The following is a 19070-nucleotide window of genomic DNA, read 5'->3' on the forward strand; positions in this document are numbered from 1 at the left end:
GTAGTTGTCAAGTCCCTCCGTGTTCACTCCATCCGGCTCCCCATGCAACGGCCTCTTCCCTCGAGACAGCGCTCTGCTTCACGGTGTCTGTGAATAAGTTAGGGGCGGCATTTGCGAGGAAAGCGGCCACGAGATGTTTGCAGCTTGGAACTGTGGCGACCTCCAGTGTGGCGGTACCACCAAATCCCCAGTTATCCTTGATCTTCGATTTCGAGCCGCTAATTCGGGCAAGATGAGTGGTATCTTCGAATACTCCAGAGTCCCGATCACATTGCAGGTTCAAACTCTGAAATACACTCACGCTGAATGCTGGACAAGTGCAATTCCAACCGTCAAGGCGGACCTCGTAGAACGGGACTGTTGCGCTGGTGTTTCCGCCGCGAGGATGGAAGCGTGGTCTCGAAATCTGCTTGTCCATAGCGGATGAAGATTGAACGTAAAAGACTTCCCAGCCATTGACATCCCGTTGAGCTGGGAGTTGAGCTTCAGAGCATTCGAGCACCGAGCGAGTTCCGCCTGGAGAACTTCCCCATTGGGGCACGCATTCTTGATCGTCTACCTCCGGGGCTGAGTGCTTCACCAAGAACTTTGTAACCAGACCTCGGTCCAGGAGATCAAGCGCGGGGAGCAGTTCATGAGGGAACAGCATATGCAGAGTTAAGAAGACCGGACGTGCCTTCTCCTGATCCGATAGTGGGAGACGTTGGACGCCATTTTTATGAGCGAGTTGTGAGTCGCCTTGCGGACGAGGCGACTGTTGTTTGTCTTGATGAGAGGGTTCAAGGTCTGAGAAATACGACAGGGCCTCAAAGATCGAGTCTAGAACTGATGCTTGAGACTGGTTCCGAGTCATTGCGCGACTGAAAGCTCGGAGCAGCTGAAAGCCACTGATGAGGTTCGACGGTGATAAAAAAATATCTTTGCCAGCTCTTCCAGAGTTCGTTGCTGCCATGAGCTGGCACCGAACCAGACCGGCAGACGACAACAGGTAATTAATCGGCCATCCAGTGGATCGAAATTGCATAATCGCTAGGATTGTGGTCTCGTATAAAGTTCTATCTAGGTGCGGAGAGATCGAATTGGCTTTTTGAGTTCCTACCAGTTAGATGTCAACTTGCGGCGTTTCTATATCTCCTTGTATACATGTATGAGCCCGAAAGACAGTCCTGGGCTTCTGGCTCGAAATCAGGCAAGTGCGGCCCAGCCTCGACGCCGTGTATTCAGATACCCATGGTCATGAATTTGGTCTCGCTACACTCGATACTGCATGGGTAACCAAAACATAAGTCCGTTGTGCTCAGCCTTGCCATCGAACTTTGCCGCCTTTCATCACGCTCACAACCCCTAGCGGGACCTGCGCTGCATCCACTATCTGGACGCTTCCATATTTATCGACAATCTGAGAGCCGTATACCGCAAGGGTCCATTTCCAATATGCATTCATCGAGCCGAACGATTTGATAATGCCCAAAGACGACGATCTCTTGCCACGGCCTACCGAGGGTAACTTGTCTAGCCATGCGGTGATCTCATTAGTCGCATGGACATGAAATTCGGTAGGGATCTCGAGCAGGCGGCAATAGGCATTATAAAGATTGATCGATCGCCCCTCGCGGTATCTTAAGTATTCGTCTTTCGGCATGAATTGGTCGCCAAAGGCGGGCTGCCCCGAAGGGTAAGACCTTCTTCTTCCGTAAGTTTTCATCTCCGAATCGAACAGGGATTTGGCAGTGAGATACGATTTCTCCTCGAGGTCGAGGCATTTCGACAAGATCTTCTGCGGGGTTTGTCGCATCTCCTCTCGCATGCAGTAGAGCGGTACAAGCGGGTTGCGCACCTCGAGGCCTCCCATTTGCACAGGCCAATACCAGACTCCATCGGGAATGTCCTTGACACCGAACCTCTCCAAGGCCAGCTTGGAGAGGTAGCCAGTCACCGAGCCCCCCGGGAAGAGCGCTTTCTGGATTTTGGCAAATGTATCAATCATGTCCTCCAGATGATCACGAGCAAATGCAAATGACGGCTTCCCGAAGTTGTTGCTGAAGAAGCGGGCTAGGTACGCGTTGTAGGCTTGAATGTACGAAAAGATCGACGTGCAATGGGATAATTGCAGCTGAAGTTCTTTGATGTGTTCGTCCACCATGTTCTGGTCTATCACAAATCGTACGCTGTGGGGATCTAAGCGAAGGAAGCCCCAGCGTACATCGCCCTTGGGCAAGCGAGGCTTCCAGGCTGATTCCCTTTCGTGCTCAAGCTGATCAGGGTCGGGAATTTCAGGACGCGCGGGTTGCGTAGCGGTCCCTTTCTCGAACACGACGCTGCCGGTCTTCTCTTTGTTGAACTCGATACCCACGATTGAGGCGAATTTGCTCATGGCTTCCCACCCACGAATACACAGGTCTTCAGTTCCCCAGAACCAGAAGTCATCGTGAAGGCGGTAGAGATAGGTTTGGGTGGCGTTATTGACAGCAAAATCCATGACGAACAGAATGACCTCGCCAAAGACATCGCTGAGCGCATGCGACATTGGGACACCTCGTCGACGAACATGATATTGACCGTTTGGACCATCCTGTATGAATCGCATCGGGGCTTGCAGAAACTTCCGGAAGAAGTCTAACCAGGTCGAGTCGACTCCGAAGAATTTCAACACAGCAAAGATGGTGCCATGAGGGAGGGAAGGCCCAAACCATTGAAAATCTGAACGAATTACAGCGTGCGAGTCCCCTGGACGAACATGCTGTGAAATAAGAGCCTCGGTGATGAGCATGTGTAAGAGACCTTGCTTCGTTTCGACGGGGCTCTTCTTCCCTGACGTCGAGTCATCATCACTGTCGTACCCTCGAGTACCTTCTGACTCTGTGGTTGGTAGCTGGGACATGAAATATTCTTGCCCATACTGGAACTTTCGCTGCGCCTCGACGCTGTGGTTCGGAGCTGATTCCTCGTTCAGAAAATACCGCCGCCGATCCCGGTCGTTCTTGGGAATGGCCCCTCTTGCAGTCCGCCAGGCAGGAGAGAGAAAGAAATCTGTGAGGGCAGACTTGAAATGTACAGCCCACTTCATGCCAATGGCGTGAAGCAGAATTGCATCGAGAACATCCTCGTCCATGAATACTCGATATTTCCCGTTCAGTTGGCGACGCTGTTCGACAGGGATTGCACCATCGACGGTCGTCCACTTCCAGCTCTTGAGAGAGGTAAATCTCATGTTCAGCACGTCGGCAACTTCCTGAAGCACTGCTGCATTGTTTTGAAAAGACTTCAGAATAGCAGCCTTCTCATCTGACAGGAGATCGGTCCTCAGAAGGCCAGTGATCGTGACTTTGAGGTCGTCTGCACCGAACAGTTCCACTGTGGAGTGAAGACCGTGACAAAAGGCCTTCGTCGAAGTCTCAACACTCTTGAAACTCTTGGAGATTGACTTATCCGATTTGAATAAGTTGTTGAGGTAGCGATCAATCCCTGTTTCATCAGTCTCGGGGTTCGAGAAGACGATCGATTCCCACTGCACTCTCTGTTCGTGCATTTCCTTTCGACCAACACTCTCAAATGATGACTCCTCCGTCGTATCGTCTTCCGACCGACGTGCTTTTGTGTCTGTAGAGCTTGAGAGCCATTCGGTTACCAGCTCAGAGAAGAATTGCGCGTGTTCATGCTGAACGCTTTTGAGACTGAGGTGCTCCACTAACTCATCATGGATGCGGTGGACGATCTCAGGAGCAAAGGCAGGATCCTTGCCCGCTTGACGAAGGAACAACTGTTGGTTTCGACGGGTCCGCGCAAGGTCGGAAGCTGGATCGGTCTCGGAATCAGAATCGGACGAGTCGTCATTGACCACAGTGATGCCGGCTTGACGACAGGAGCCAATCAACAGCTTGCGCGTGCGTTCGAGGTCATCCTTCAACGGTTTGGCGTCACGGATGATGTCTTTCTTGGAAGCCTCGTACTGGTCACGCTGTTTTCTTACTTCCTGGATTTTTGTTGACGTGACGGAGCGGAGAGTTTCTGGAAGTGCTGAGGACGCCATGACAGTTGTAGAACAAGCGCCAACTGTGGGTAAGTGAACAGTTAGGGTTGTAGGCGAGGCAAGAATCGAACGCACAGCAAAATGGGTCGTTGAAGAACACTTCAATAAGCTTGGAGAGACACTATCTGAAGGAGTACGGTGGGTGGGAGGGCTTTATACTGTTCAAAGCAGGCGGTAAACTATTGCAGTGACTCACAGTTCACATCTAGCTTTGTGCAGAGACAATGATTTAGAGGTTGAGCCCTTGATGACTCTGGGAGCAATGTGGCCTACAGTAACGTGTGTGGCCTACAACAAAGTGGAGGTCTCAAGACAGCCTTGCCATGGAAAGGAGCGAGGCTGAATCCTACGTCAACTACCGCCGCGCATTTGCCTCAGAAACGCAATATGGGACATAATTGTCGCGGCCTTGCCTGCTGCACTCCGTACCTATCTGAAGTCATCCATTCTTGTAGACTAGAGTATGCTTTCGTCGACGCAGTGCAGAGCAGGATCGCCTCGCTAGACGTTCTGCCACCATGAGTCCGCCGAACATTGCCAATCCTTCGCAGTCCATCCCCTCTTCTCTACCATGGATGCACCAGAGTCGCCATCGCCTCCGAACTCGAAAGTGATTATTCAATGTATTGATCCACATAACCTATTTGACCGTCTCGAGCCCCGACTCTCGGCCAGAAGCCCTCTACGGAACTTACACTGGAAAGCCCCAAACCGGCCACTTCGATCGATCTCGAATCTGAACATATCTTTGTCGCGCGAAGACCAAACCGCTGGTGGGCAGTCCAACGTTCGGAGGCACCAGATACCAGGTCTGCGCGAGACACCGTACGTCAAATTATATCTCTTACGGTGCGATGACAAAGAAACATACAAAGAGAAGGTCAGGAAAGATGTCCGCCAGTGGGTCAAGACACAAACGCCTTCGAATGATGGTAAATCGTCGAGCAAGAGCCAAGAGGATCATGATGCCTTCGAATGGCTGATTGTCCATGTTGTTCTCCCAAACACTCCTGCGGCTAGCCAGCCGAAATCTTCAAAACACATCTCGTTAGAAGCCTCGGAGAGCACCGACAGCGTGAATAGCAAATCAAAATGGTCTGGCAAGAGCCCATCCACTATTTTCGACAAATTGAGAGCCGATTTCAGCAGTTCCAAGTCATCCATCTCCCGCGTTACTCAGGTTCGACTTCTTGAACCTGGAGATAAGTCGACGCCATTGACATCTGCAGAGTTGGAAGAGCAGTGGCAGGACTTGGTGGATTGTCTGAAAACATGTATACTGCGCTCGTTTGATGCTCGTGTTGCCCAGTACGAATTAGACATTCGTGAAAGGGACAGCCAAAGAAGTCTGCCTGGCTGGAACTTCTGCACATTCCTCGTCCTCAAAGAAGGCCTCGCAAAAGGCTTTGAAAACTTGGGCTTGCTGGAAGATGCGCTCGCCGTATATGACGAGCTCTCCCTAGGTCTCGACACGCTGGTCAAGGAACAGGTCCAGAAAAATGACCACGATGAAAGCGGAGCATTGTTGACTTTTTCTAAAGAATCCAAGGGTCTCCTCAGAGCAGCCTTGGACCCGGAAACGCAGAGCATACCATCCATATATGCCGACTCGCAGCTTGACCTGAACCACATTCTCGCAGCTGATCAAGATGACTTTCCATTCGATGTTGAAAGGAAGAATTACCGCAACCTTATCCTCTCTAATGATGTCTCGGCATTGGATCTCCGCATATATCTCTTCACCCGGGAAATGGAGATTCTGACTAGACAGTCACGGTCAGCTCTAGGGAAGTCCTCCAAATCGGGCAAGATGGGTGTCGACCTCGACGTTGTCGCAGATTTGACGGAACGAGCTATGCAGTTCATCGGTCTCGCCGGTCGCATTCTCCGATTCGAGCTTTACAACGCCTGGGGTGGGTACGAAGGGTTGAGCGAAGATGAACTGCGCACTCAGAGGATAGTCACAAGCAACATTGTCTCCACCTGGCAGTGGCGAGCGGTCATGCAGATTCTTGCCCAAGCTTTGCCAGCCTTGGGCGGCGATGTCGATTACAGCAACAGTGGGTTGTCACTGGACACTGCTGACCTGTCTCCCGATTCCGACGCAGCCGTTGCGGACCAGTTTCACGGGTCCGCTGAGAACTACCAACACATATCCCTTGCCCCTGGTATACGGTCATCTTCGCGCGAACGCTCTCAGGAACGAAGCAGGAGACATTCCCCGACACCTAATGGGACCAATCTACGACAAGCACCACCGACTCGAATGGGATTTGGGCGTCTCGCTTTGTGGATATCAAAGCTCGTACTCATGGCGAGACATTTTATCGAGAACTTGGAGGCTGTGAAACCGTTGGTTCTGGTCATGAAACAGTCCGCCCTAGAATCGAATGGCAACGGAATGCACCCCATTGCCACCAATGGCGATGCCAACGATCCTCCGGTAAAAATAGACCACCATGAGCCCTCCACCAACATCGATCTTCTCTTGGGCTTGGGGTCCACCACATTGAAAGCTGCAGCGACGTCGAAGTCAAGTTTTGTAAAGCTTTACGCCATGTTGTCTGTCCTTGCTTTTCGGATTGTATCGTCTGCAAAGAATCGATCCACATACCAGCAAATACTGATAGACCTTGTCGAAATGGAATATTCACAAGGTAATTGGACCATTGCTGCATGCTACCTGGAAAATATCCTCGGTCCACTTCCACGTGGCGCCTACCGTCCCTCGGAAGAGTATCTCCTGCGAATCTATGCTGAGTGCCTGAAGAGCCTTGAGCGGCCTGGTGAATACGCTCGATGTCTTATTTCTTGTCTACGTCACTCAACAGCAGCCGAATGTGCGACTTCAAGATCTCGCTCCGATGCGAATCAGTATTATATGAACCAACTTTTCCAGGTTTTACCAAAAATTCCAACAACAACACTACGTGCGGGATTACTTTTTCGCATCTCCGGGGTATCGCGGCACATTTCTCCACTCGAGAGCAAGGATGGGTTCACGGTCTCAATCAAGATGAGCAGCCTTCCCGGTGCCTCGACCCCTCCGCTCGATAATATCAAATTGCGGCTCGTTGCAAAAGACGTGGTTGAACCGCGATCCATATTGCTCTTCCTTCCGGAAAAGGTAGCTATAGATTCCAGGCACAGGACCATAACCCTGGAAACTCCCGTGACGACGCATGGCTGGTACATACCGGATGAAGTCGAGGTGTGCATTGGTAACCTGAGACTCCTGCATCACTTCAAGTCAGGGATAGACGACGAAGATTACGGATCTGACGATTCCCTTAGCCCTCGCGCAGACGTCGTGCCCCTCCTTCTATACCCCAGCTACCGATCGTTTGGAATCAAAATGTACCCTTTTCCGGTGATTCACTTGGCCCAGATCCGTAGGCTGCTACTGCAGGTCAGGCCCGGCCAGAACAATGTCAAGCAGGTCAAGCTTCGCTTGAGGACCGCAACCGCTGGGCTGAGGCTCAACATCCACGACTCCAGATTGGTAGGCGACCAGCATGAGTCAAATCAGATGCGGACGGCCCGAGAAGGTGACGCTTTAGTGATGGTACTGGACAACTTGGCCTCGCTGACGGTCACTGAGATCGAGATCCCGTACACCATGGAGACTGCTTCCGAGCCGGCGATAACATTGCGCATTGAGGCTAGTTATGAGACCGACCAGGGAATATTCACCTTTTATGACACAGCGTTTGTTAAGGTGATCTTACCTGTCACTGTCAATGTCCAAGACGTGTTTCGTAAAGATTACATGTACTCCAGATTCACCATCATCCCATCGACCATGGTACCGCTTCGCCTCATTGGCTGCAACCTGGAGAAGAATGATTCCTACGACATGATTGCGGGCGGTAACTTCGCTGAGCCATTCGTGGTATTCCCGAAACAACCTGCTAACTGGACTGTCCGGCTTGTGCCCAGGGACGCAAATGCTGCTAACGCCAGCAGGAGACTAACGCTTGTTGTTGACTTCCAATCTCTCGACGGAGTCATGTTGGCTATTCTTGAGACACACTTCACGAGAGAGCTTGCCAATTCCAAGCACGCTTTTGCCGCCCGGCTTCTAACATCACATTTACTGGAGCGTGTTCGCACTACATGGACCGAGCAAGATGTGGAAGTTGCGGGGTTAACACAAGAGTTTGAGGTTTGGAAAATGGAAGATATGGAGTGGCCATCGGTCTTGTGTGCATTTGACCGACACAGAAGAGCCGAGATTGAAGATTGGCTTCGAGACTGGCATTCTCGGACGCCGCCCATCAAATTTTCGTCTTCGAAAGTCCCCCAACGTCAGCTCCGGTTGTTTGTTGACATTCCACCGCGACCTGTACTGGTCTCAGCGTTCTTGGACGCCAAATGGTCAACAGCGCCTCACCCGACCGCCACAATCGGTCAGCCATTGCTGGCCGAAATCGTCATGAAGCTCGAAGATCAAATCGAGGGGCAAGTGGAAGGGACGTTCGAGATTGCTGCACCTTCAGATTCGTGGTTGATTGGGGGCAGACGCAAAGGCAATGTGCAACTGGGCTCAGAGACCGTGCGGTTGCAAGCGGTCCTTTTTCCACAACACCTTGGACACTTACTCGTTCCCTCGGTCAGTGTTAAATGTCGCAGACGGGTCCGAAGCGCCGGCAAGGACGAATGGCTTGATGTCATGACTGATGTCCAGAATCCTGCTCACGGTCGGAGCATTCTCGTTACCCCAGATTTGCGGAGCACCACGGTGGAGGTGTTTGGACTGATACCGGACGAGGGTGCTGGCAGACTGGTCGCGAGCGGGAGTCGTGGATGAGTGGGTTGAAGCTCACCTGGAGCCCCCGGCATGCTCTTCACCGCCATTGCTAGGCCCCGAGCCGGCATTGAATAATTTTTGAGCCTCAGCCTGGAGTATTGTCCCTACTACTGTGCGGTGACAGCAAGCGCCAGGAACGGGCTCGCTTTGAGCCATTCCACGAATCCTTAACTACAGCCTGCCAGACCAGTCGCGGCGCCCAGTTCAAGGGTCCGTGCTCGGCACGAGCCGACAACCACCCTTGAAGCAGATTGGTGCGGTGGAGTGACGACATGAGTGGAGTCAATGCCACCCACTGCGCCTTCAGCCCCAAGTCATGGTGGGTTAGCGTCAAGTCTCAGCTCCCCAACAAAATCATTTTCGTTGGAACTCCGATTTCACCCTGCATACCACAGACCACCAGCTTCCCATGCTGCCAGCGGTCCTGACCACCGACCGCCGACCAAAGATGATCAGTGGACAACCGGGGACTTCAGCTGGAGGTGGGATCGTCTCGTCATCCTTCAACCTTCCCCATCCGACCGAGGCATCAGCTCGGCCACAGCACCGTTTGGCTCAGGTTCTCTCAGCATGTGAATTGAAAGGACCCTGCCGGTGGGCGAGAATCTGTTGCACATGCCAACGGCCCTTGATCGATTGGCAACCGTGCCATTACCCAGTCAGCAATAGACGGCATGGAATCCAGCATGTGCGCAAGGGCATGACCATCAGCGGTCAGTCAAATGCGTTCAACAGATGCACAACATCCTGCCGGACAGGCCAGCGCCCTTCGATCGACGGGTCGACGGCACCTGAGAGTCTAGCAAGACTGGAGCTGCCAAGCGTCGGGCAAGGCCGAGGGTCAGTGATTCATTCCAATAATCGGTCAACGAAGGAGGCAAACTTGCGCATCTCAAGCCAAGGTGGGATCATGGAGACCACCACCATACCCAGACAGTCTCCAGCTCAGTTCTCACCGGGCAAAATCTGCCAGCCAAGTCAATCCCACTTTGGGGAACCTGCTGACAACTTTGGCCAGACCGTATCGAGGTGTGTTGCCGTCCGAACAAAGTCCCTCCGGAAGTGCAAAATTGAATAGCAGTAGACCAACCAGCCTCGAGCTGCCAGAGCGGCTATCCGTGTGACTACAGCCTAATCCAATTACCTAGCCTTGGTTTATCAGCTTACTTACACACGTTGCAGCAAGACCATAGTAAATACACCCTTTTCTTTTTGCCTTGGAGAGGATGAGCAGTGCGGAGTTTTGGCGATACAGAACGGGCTCGGTTGCCCCTTCAGTGGTACCTGCCTACCAGAGCTAAGTAGGTTGCTCCAACCGTGGGCGATCCTCGGGGCCCAGACGAAGACCCTTCAGTCCTCGCTCACCGCCCAGGCATAACCGAGCAGCTAAATGGCCTGCCTCTCGATGCTAGCTGCTGGTCCCCTGACTGCCCCTGCCGCACTAGCCCTGGGGGCACTTTGTTGAGATTCACGGATCATGCGAATTTTTCCCCTCTGGCCAAAAAAATGAATTGCCCGCAGCCCACATTCTCTCCACTGCCCTGTTCCTGCACGACTTCTACGATAGGAAACCTCTGTTCATTCGCTGCCAGTTCTCCGTTCACTCCTTTGCCTGAGGGAATACGACCCTTTGAGCCTTAATATTATTTTTCGGTCCAGTTCAGAAGCTCCTCTTAACCCTGCCCAGTCGCTGCAGCCTTCGCCGTCTGCTTCACTCTGCCTTGACCTCTCCTCAGCACTTCCTCTCAACTGCGTGCTGTCGACTCTCCAGCCTAAAGTCCAGCATTCACTCCGTTCCTCTCTGACGAAGATTCTCTTACCAGCTCCGCCATGACTTCCACTGCACTGCCCGCGGAGGCAGTCCTTCGTCGGCTGGCAACCGCCGACTCAACACCCACCTCGTCTGCCAACATCTCACCTCTCGATAGTCCGAGATCCTCCCCTTCCTCCACCTCGCTGTCGTCGCTTGCCTCAGAAGATGCTCCCACTCAGCCTCCCAAACAGAGCCTTGAAAAGAAGCAGCTGCTCGATACCTATGGCAACCCCTTCGAGGTGCCCGACTTCACCATCAGCGATATCCACAAAGCCATCCCTAAGCATTGCTTCCAAAGATCTGCCGCCACCGGTCTGTACTATGTTGCTCGAGACATCGCCTCTCTCGCCGCTACCTTCTATCTCTTCAACCGCTTTTTGACCTCGGAGAATGTACCGTCCACCCCCGTAAGAGCTGGTTTGTGGTTTGTATACACCGTTGTACAGGGCCTTTTCGGTACCGGTCTGTGGGTGCTGGCCCACGAATGCGGGCATCAGTCATTCTCGACCAGCAAGATCTTGAACGACACAGTTGGCTACATCTGCCACACTGTACTCCTGGTGCCATACTTCTCCTGGAAAATCTCTCATGGCAAGCATCACAAAGCCACCGGTCACATGGAACGAGACATGGTCTTCGTCCCGGCGACCAAAGAGCAATACTGCACCCGACGAGGATGGCTGCTCCACCAGCTCGATGAGCTTACTGAGGAGACTCCAATTGCGACTGCATACCATTTGATCAGCCAACAACTTTTTGGCTGGCCAATGTACCTGATCACCAACGTCACCGGTCACAACAAGCACGCGGTTCAACGTGAGGGTCGCGGGGTCGGCAAGCACAACGGGTTTGGAGGTGGAGTCAACCATTTTGACCCGGCCAGCCCATTGTATGAGGCCAAAGATGCCAAGTTGATTTTCTTGAGCGATCTGGGTCTTCTCGCAGTTGGAAGCATTCTCTTCTGGGTCGGCAGAACTTATGGTCTCTCCAATCTGTTTGTCTGGTACATTGCTCCTTACTTGTGGGTCAATCATTGGTTAGGTGAGTCGTACACAGTCAAAACGGTGTTTCCAAACCTCTTTGCTTACAGATAACCAGTGGCGATTACTTTCCTGCAACACACGGATCCTTCTCTTCCCCACTATACTCCCGAGATGTGGACATATACCCGTGGAGCCGCAGCCACCATTGATCGAGAATTTGGGTTCATTGGGCGCCAACTGTTCCACGGAATCATCGAAACCCACGTCCTTCACCATTATGTGAGCACCATTCCGTTCTACAACGCTGATGAAGCCAGCGAGGCCATCAAGAAGGTGATGGGTCGTCACTATCGCAGTGATACCAAGGAGGGGTCTCTGGGTTTTTTGAAAAGCTTGTGGAAGTCGATGAGATGGTGTGGCTGGGTTGAACCCATGGAGGGCGCCACTGGGGAAGCTGCGGGCGTGCTGTTCTTTCGCAACAGGAATGGGTTAGGAGTGTCTCCTTCTAAGACGCCGAAATCTGCTGCATCGTGAGTCTGGTCTGCGTTTAAGGACTGCGACGGGCACTGCCATTGGCGCGCTCTGCATGGCTTGCATGGAATCCCGGAGTTTGAGACGATAGAGCAAGACTCTTAGAAATAGACATTATGGGGACGATCAGTTCTGAAAACACGGGAAACTTGGGAGCATAGATGGGAGACGAACAACGTTGGGGAGTGACGAGAACTTCTTGTTCTTGCGAACATTGCGCGTCAGGTGAGCTGTTGTTGCTTGGATCGGGCGCTTCGGTCGGAAGAGAGGTCCGGGAGGCCAGGAGGCTTGGCCATCTTTGGAGATGTGCGACAGCCAGAAAGAAAATTCATACAGCAGCTGCCTGACGATGCGAGGTGCGTCCCGCAAGAGTTGATTGATCCTACACAAAGTCCCTGTACGGCCGAGTGAGACATGCTAGGTACCTAGTCTGCGGAGTCAAGGAGACTGAGAATGATGCCTACTCGGGGCTCGTAGCCAGGCGCAGGGATACGAGAAGTGCTATCCTTATGTCAGCGCGGGGGTGTCCACCACTGTTCATTTGCGTCCTCTTAGGCTCTTACGGCCTTAAACGTGCCTACAGGGGCTGCGGTCTATATTCAACCCGTTGGATGGTGTGTAGCTTGCGGAGATGGCATTGTTGATGCCCATTTCCCCCACAACCCGCTCGAGGCTATGTCGCTCAGCTCAGTGTATTCGTGCGAAAGCTATGCGACTATTCTGGTTAAGCTACCTTGTTGGTCTCGTTGTGACACCCTAGATTGCAGGCTGCAGAGGAAACATTCCATCCATCAACGGTCCCTTGCCGCTGACAGCTCCGCCGCTCAAACTGAAACCCCGGCTCGCCCTCTCGTTCCAAGGTTTGTCCCGTCCGTATACACGGCACATTATGCGATCAGCACGAGGAGTCTTTCGCAATGTCGTATGCATGATGATGGCGTTTGGTGGAGGCTGATATCACAGCGGCGACTGAAATATAAGGAGGCTTGATTTCGTCTGTCTTTGCTGACATTCAACATCAGCATTCGCATTCACATGACACAGAACCCACTGACAACATTCTTGTAACAACCAACATCGTCTGCACGTTGCCCTCGCTATGGCTTTCAAGAGCACCCTCCCTCCCTTCGAAAAGCGGCCAAGGTCACAAAACAATTGGGCCAGCGCGAATGCAAAACTTGTTTATGTAAGTCTCCTCAATACCGTTTCTGCACGGTTCGAAGCCCTGACTCCTTCCCCCAGGCCCTTCGCGAAAACTTTTCGGTGTCGACATGGATCCTCCTTGGAGCTCTGCTTCAGTCCCTGGTGGTCTTGGTCATACCTCGCTTCTACGCCATGCTTCCGTCCCTTCTTGTACTCGGGATCCGTCTAGCAGACACCATGGCCATTACCTTTGGTCGGAAGAAAAACCACTATCTCGACGATGCTCTCCTGTATCGCACTTCTCCGCAGATCCCGGACGAAGATGGCACTTTCCATGAGGAAGCGTCGGAGGAGAAACTCGCCGTCTTCATGTTGGGAGCGAAAGTCAATCACCCACTCGGGATTTTTGCACCAAACGTCAAGACGGTCGGCGACTACCTGACCAAAATGATCGAGGACCTCGAGGCCGAGAATACCGACCTTGGCTTCTACGGCGGTTCCAGTTGGACAAACCAGGACAAGAATGGCGCCACCGAGATTCTGAACCTCAGTTATTGGCGGTCCGCGGAGGACATTCACAAATTTGCGTACGGCAAGCTGCACCGCGAAGGGTGGGACTGGTGGAACAAGCATGTCAAGGAAAACGATCACATTGGCATCAACCACGAAATCTTCGAGGTGGACCGCAAACACTGGGAGGCCATCTACGTCAACTTCCAACCCACGCTGCTGGGCGCCACGACGTATCTGAGAAAAGGCGACAAGATGGTCGGCGGCACGGTCGAAGACCAGTGGATCTCCCCTCTCATTGACGCCAGCAAGGGCAAGCTGCGGAGCAGTGCTGGCCGACTAGGCCGAAAACCCGAGGAGCTCTATCAGAAGCATGGGCTGGCCCCGGGTGCTACTTACGAGTCATGAACCCGTCGACTTTGCTGAGGGGAAGCGAGGATTTCAGAATATGTATAGAGAGCCTCTTTTGTTATAACTTGGCCTTCTGGCAGGGCGTATTGGCGTTGGGGAGGTGTTTCCCAGGATAAAATGCGCCGAAAAGATGCTGACACGCCCCCCCTATGTGGCTCTTTTTCTTATCTAGATATATTGTCATCAATAGCAAGAGCACTCTAGGCTGAAGACAAATGATCAAGACTATTGGTCGTATACTAATCTCTCAAGCCAACTTGACATCACTAAATGCCGCGCTTACGCCGCCCTGCTCACAAACCCCGTGGGGGCCTTTGTAGGATCGTCTATCTTGTAGAGACGAATTTTCTAAGGTCACATACAACATTGCGAGGGGAATGAAACACAAGGTACCTCTATCAAGCATTTCTCGCCCATCAACATGTCCAGTGAGGGTCAGTGGTAGATGCCGATTTTGGCGCATTCCTCCCCTAGATTCTACGGCAGGGACAGGACAATGCGACGTTCAACCGGCTGCTCGGCACAAGGCTGCACAGTGAATAAATCTCTCATCCAGTTCATGTCGAAGAGAATTAAATGACCATAGAGATGCGGGATTTTCTTGATTTGACAATGGCAAGGTCAGATTCAAGCTTTAGACAAGCTCCGGGGAGGTGCTCCGGACACATCGAGACGTGCAACTCCCTCAACCAGATGCCATCTGCGGCGTAGTTTCGAGTTGTACTGAGTGTGCGTTGGTGGAGCATTCGCCCAGGACGGCACGACGAAGGCCTGCCTGCTAACGAAAAGTCAATGGGTTTGCATGCCGTTTTGAAGGGCGTATTAAAGGACAGTCAACCCCTTCAAACCTTTCGAAGCCCTCTCGAGAGACACTCAGGTAGGATATCTGATAGTAGGTGCAGCCCGGTCCATTATGTTGTTTCTGGCAGTCTCACTCCTTTCCGGCCACAGCTGTGGCAACGTATACAGTGCCCCATCCCAATGGCACTTACGGTGTCTCCCTGGTTGAGAAACAACTAGTCGACCTCAACTTATCTGACCCATATCTTCCGCTCCCTCACCGTCGAGTCGAGATCTCCATCATCGCGCCGAGGGAGATCAACAGCTGTCGCCCTGTCACGCAACCATACGTGCCAGCAGCTCAGTCTTCACAGTTCTGGGAGCAGGCCCTTGCAAACATGACCGGCGTCTCTTTCGAGGGAACCACTTCGGAGACTGAACTGACTCTCTGTGAACCGCCAGTCAACTGGCAAGATCCATCAACTTCACTCATCCTCTTCGCGCCTGGTGCCGGGTTTCCACGCCAGCTGTATTCGATCCTGTTGACGAGTTTCGTCGCCAAGTCAGGCTACACCGTCGTCGTCTTTGAACAGCCCGGCTACGCCGAGTTTGAAACTTTTCCCAATAACACCACCGAGGTCGGGCAGGTCAACGTGACGGGTGGGAATGGTTTGGACGTGCTTGTCCAAGATGTCGGGTTTATCCTCGACACCTTTAACATTTCAGGCCATTCGACGTCGGCAACTTCAGCCACGTACCGTCCTGCCGCCATGTTCGGCCACAGCGAAGGGGGCGCTGTCACGGCGGCATCTGTCCTCGCTGAACCGCATCGTCTGCTCGGAGGAATCAACCGGAGCATTTTACGGGGCTCCTCTCCTCGCAGACGCAAGCATCAAGCAGGCATTTGCGATCTTCTCCTCGTCGATCCATAATTTCTCCGTCTCGCCCTCATGGCCTGTCATTTGGAGCCACCTGGAGGGGGATCAATGGCAGATCCAGCTGAACAATAGTGAGCATGCTACATATGGGGATTTCCCATTTCTGGCGGATCTGTGGGGCATCAGGGAGAAGACGCATGGACTGGTTGATGAGCTTGTGGGTGCGATCCCGGGGCAGGAAGCCATCGATGTGATTGGCAATTTGACGAAAGCTTTCGTGTTTGGGAAAGAACCTGTTGGAAATGTGGTCGCCAACGCAAAGGAGGACGAAAAGGTCTGGAGAGTGCAAAACGTGACTGTTTCGTGAAGATGTCGCGGTGAATGGCGTCTAGAGAGACAAAAGTTGAAAGGCGTATAGCTGGTTGCCTAGCAAGGGAGTCCAGCTTCAAACCAATGTCATCCGTGGTCGTGGTTGTCTAAGAAGGCTATATGATTTTTTGACTGGTCCGGCTAGTCTTCCATACAGATAGTTGCGTGGCAGTAATGTACGTGTACAGCGCGCTGGAGAACTTAAGATCCACCTTCGACCTGGGGACAGTTGGACTATTACCAACTAATACGTACAAATAGACTCTTAGGGTAGATTTCTCTTATCGCTCTATATCTTGCTCGGGATGGCCATCTCAAGCTCGAGATTGCAATTGGGCCTCTAGGAGCCTTTTTGCCCCTTAGCTGACTCGCAACGTCAGCTCTGTTGCCCCAGAAAGATTCTCTTGTTGCTCTCCTAGCGTTCTACTCCACGCTTGCGTTGGTGGTTGCTTCTCGCTAGTGTCAAATCTCTTCGGACTAAACGTCGCTCCGTCCAACATGAGCCTCGGCAGGCGCAACCACTTTGCGCTGTGGCCATTCCTCTGATCTACTCTTGATCTGTCTCGGTTAACGCCAACCAACGGCATCAAAATGATGAGGGTCATAAAGTCCCATAATATTGATATCGACCCTAAGAAGGTATCCAATTCGGTGACTCTGACATGGGTCGACCGCCGTGGCATGTATAATATCCATATATTCTCCCTTCAAACTCGTGGCTGCTGTTCCCCCTCGTTCTTGTCCAGCGTTTCCTTGACCCTTCACAGGCTGTGCTGAAGTTCTAGTCCTTGTCTCATATTTCTCGCGCGTCTACTGCTCGACTCACTCCTCGTCATGCCGTACAATTCGAAGTGGACCGTGGCCGTACCTGAATGCTCCTTGCCGACGTTTCTCTTCAAGTCGCCCACAGCGCCGCTGGGTTCTAAACGGGCCTTCTCAGAAGCTGCTCGCCCAGATACGCATTACCTGACACGCGACCAGTTCCGGTTATGGGCTCAGCGTTTTGCACTTGGCTTGCAGCGGTCAAAGCATTTCCGGAAAGGGGACCGCATTCTTCTCTTCAGTGGCAACGACTTTTTTGTTCCGGTCGTGTTCATGGGCGTGCTGTGCGCCGGGGGGATATTCTCTGGCGCCAACCCGACGTTTGTCGCAAGAGAGCTGGCACACCAGTTGAGAGACAGCGGCGCGACCTACCTTCTGTGTGCAGAAGGCTCCTTGGAGACAGGTATCGAAGCTGCAAGACTGGCCGGCCTGAATGTCGCTGAGAGAGTCTTCGTATACAACTCCAAAATATTCGATGGAGAGACCAAAGGGCTCAGAGGGTGCAGATACTGGAGTGAACTTGTGGCGCCGGCGGAGGACGCCGAGGGATTTGTATGGGATGATCTAACAGGTCCGGGGAAAGGCGACACCACTCTCGCATTGAACTACAGCAGCGGCACAACCGGTGTTCCCAAGGGCGTCGAGATCACCCACAAGAACTACATCTCCAACACAATCCAAGTGCAACACATGGTCGGACTCGACCCCGACTTTCAAGCTCGCAACGCCCGTGCCTCGTGGCTCTGTTTCCTTCCGCTGTACCATGCATACGGGCAGACATACTACATCGCTGGCGCTTTTAGCCGCCAGGTGCCGGTGTACGTGATGCCCAAGTTCGACTTCATACAGTTCCTGGAGTATACGCAGAAATTCCGCGTCACAGACTACACGCTCGTTCCCCCGATTGCCGTCATGTTGGCTAAGCATCCCGCAGTAGAGAAGTATGACCTGAGCTCCGTCGAGAATATCGGATCTGGGGCTGCGCCGCTGGGCCGCGATGTCTCGGAACAAGTGGAGCGACGAATAGGCACAGGCTTGAACTTCAAGCAGGGTTACGGAATGACTGAGTAAGACATACCGGCGACCTTTCATCGATGGCCCAAGAACTGACGACTTTGTTAGATGCACTTGCTCATTTCTTGGCTGGGACCCGAGACAGATATCCTTGACGAACTCGGTGGGCCAGCTCAACGCCAACTGCGAGGCCAAGATAATGACTGAAGATGGCACCTCGGAGATAACAACTCGCGGCCCTTCTGCGGTGGGAGAACTGTGGTGCCGTGGTCCCAACGTTATGAAAGGATACTGGCGTAATCCGGAAGCCACCGCAGCAACGCTAACACCAGATGGCTGGCTGAAGACGGGCGATATCGCATATGTGGACGATGATATGTGTTTCTTCATAGTCGACCGGAAGAAGGAATTGATCAAAGTGAAAGGGAATCAGGTGGCGCCAGCCGAGCTAGAAGCCCTGCTACTCGAACATCCCGGAATCGCAGACGCGGCAGTGATAGGTATGCCGACCGAAGACGGAGACGAGAAGCCTCGTGCCTTTGTCGTCAAGCAGGTCGGGCCTCGGGGGGCAAACCTGATGGAAGAGGATGTCAAAGGTTTCATCCAAGGGAAAGTCGTTCGATACAAACGACTGGCGGGTGGAGTCGAGTTCGTGGATGCGATTCCCAAGAACCCCTCGGGCAAGATCCTGAGGAGACACTTGAGAGATGCAACGAAAGAGAGGATGAGAAGAGAGGGCGTGAGACTGTGATATGTGCCGTCAAGGCAGAGGGGTCAACATTCCAAGTTAGAAAACACTATCCATTTGGGGTTTCCCCGTACCGATTGCTAAAATAAAGGGGTGGACACCAATGGAACAGAATCGGATCAGCTTGGGAATGGTCTTGGCCGTATCATCAACATGTTCATGTCCGCAGTCGCGATCAAGTGGGCCAGTATCGTCCTAAGATCATCTATGGCGTTTCTTCAGAAAGCT

The 19070-nt window shown here is 52.7% G+C and overlaps 6 protein-coding genes across 6 annotated transcripts; 5 read left to right on the forward strand and 1 right to left on the reverse strand.

Annotated features, from left to right (window-relative positions):
- Positions 1-7: 7 nt before the first annotated feature.
- Positions 8-983, reverse strand: PV07_04632 (uncharacterized protein; the record flags this gene model as incomplete). The annotated part of the gene is made up of 1 exon (XM_016391455.1): positions 8-983. The coding sequence occupies exon 1, from the start codon at positions 950-952 to the stop codon at positions 8-10; it is 945 nt and encodes a 314-aa protein (XP_016248974.1). The 5' UTR covers positions 953-983.
- Positions 984-4481: 3498 nt separating this feature from the next.
- Positions 4482-10179, forward strand: PV07_04633 (uncharacterized protein). Its single transcript, XM_016391456.1, has one exon. It carries the CDS (start codon positions 4602-4604, stop codon positions 8838-8840), a length of 4239 nt encoding a protein of 1412 aa, XP_016248975.1. The 5' UTR covers positions 4482-4601; the 3' UTR covers positions 8841-10179.
- Positions 10180-10670: 491 nt separating this feature from the next.
- On the forward strand, positions 10671-12170 carry PV07_04634 (uncharacterized protein; the record flags this gene model as incomplete). The annotated part of the gene is made up of 2 exons (XM_016391457.1): positions 10671-11694; positions 11752-12170. 2 exons carry the CDS (start codon positions 10671-10673, stop codon positions 12168-12170), a joined length of 1443 nt encoding a protein of 480 aa, XP_016248976.1.
- A 1096-nt stretch (positions 12171-13266) lies between these two features.
- On the forward strand, positions 13267-14228 carry PV07_04635 (uncharacterized protein; the record flags this gene model as incomplete). Its single annotated transcript, XM_016391458.1, has 2 exons — positions 13267-13353; positions 13410-14228. The coding sequence occupies 2 exons, from the start codon at positions 13267-13269 to the stop codon at positions 14226-14228; spliced, it is 906 nt and encodes a 301-aa protein (XP_016248977.1).
- Positions 14229-15409: 1181 nt separating this feature from the next.
- On the forward strand, positions 15410-16256 carry PV07_04636 (uncharacterized protein; the record flags this gene model as incomplete). The annotated part of the gene is made up of 2 exons (XM_016391459.1): positions 15410-15703; positions 15738-16256. 2 exons carry the CDS (start codon positions 15410-15412, stop codon positions 16254-16256), a joined length of 813 nt encoding a protein of 270 aa, XP_016248978.1.
- Positions 16257-17092: 836 nt separating this feature from the next.
- PV07_04637 (uncharacterized protein) lies at positions 17093-18845 on the forward strand (the record flags this gene model as incomplete). Its single annotated transcript, XM_016391460.1, has 2 exons — positions 17093-18147; positions 18203-18845. The coding sequence occupies 2 exons, from the start codon at positions 17093-17095 to the stop codon at positions 18843-18845; spliced, it is 1698 nt and encodes a 565-aa protein (XP_016248979.1).
- Positions 18846-19070: the final 225 nt, after the last annotated feature.

This window comes from Cladophialophora immunda (genome assembly GCF_000835495.1).
Source record: "Cladophialophora immunda strain CBS 83496 unplaced genomic scaffold supercont1.3, whole genome shotgun sequence".
NCBI lineage: Eukaryota > Fungi > Ascomycota > Eurotiomycetes > Chaetothyriales > Herpotrichiellaceae > Cladophialophora > Cladophialophora immunda.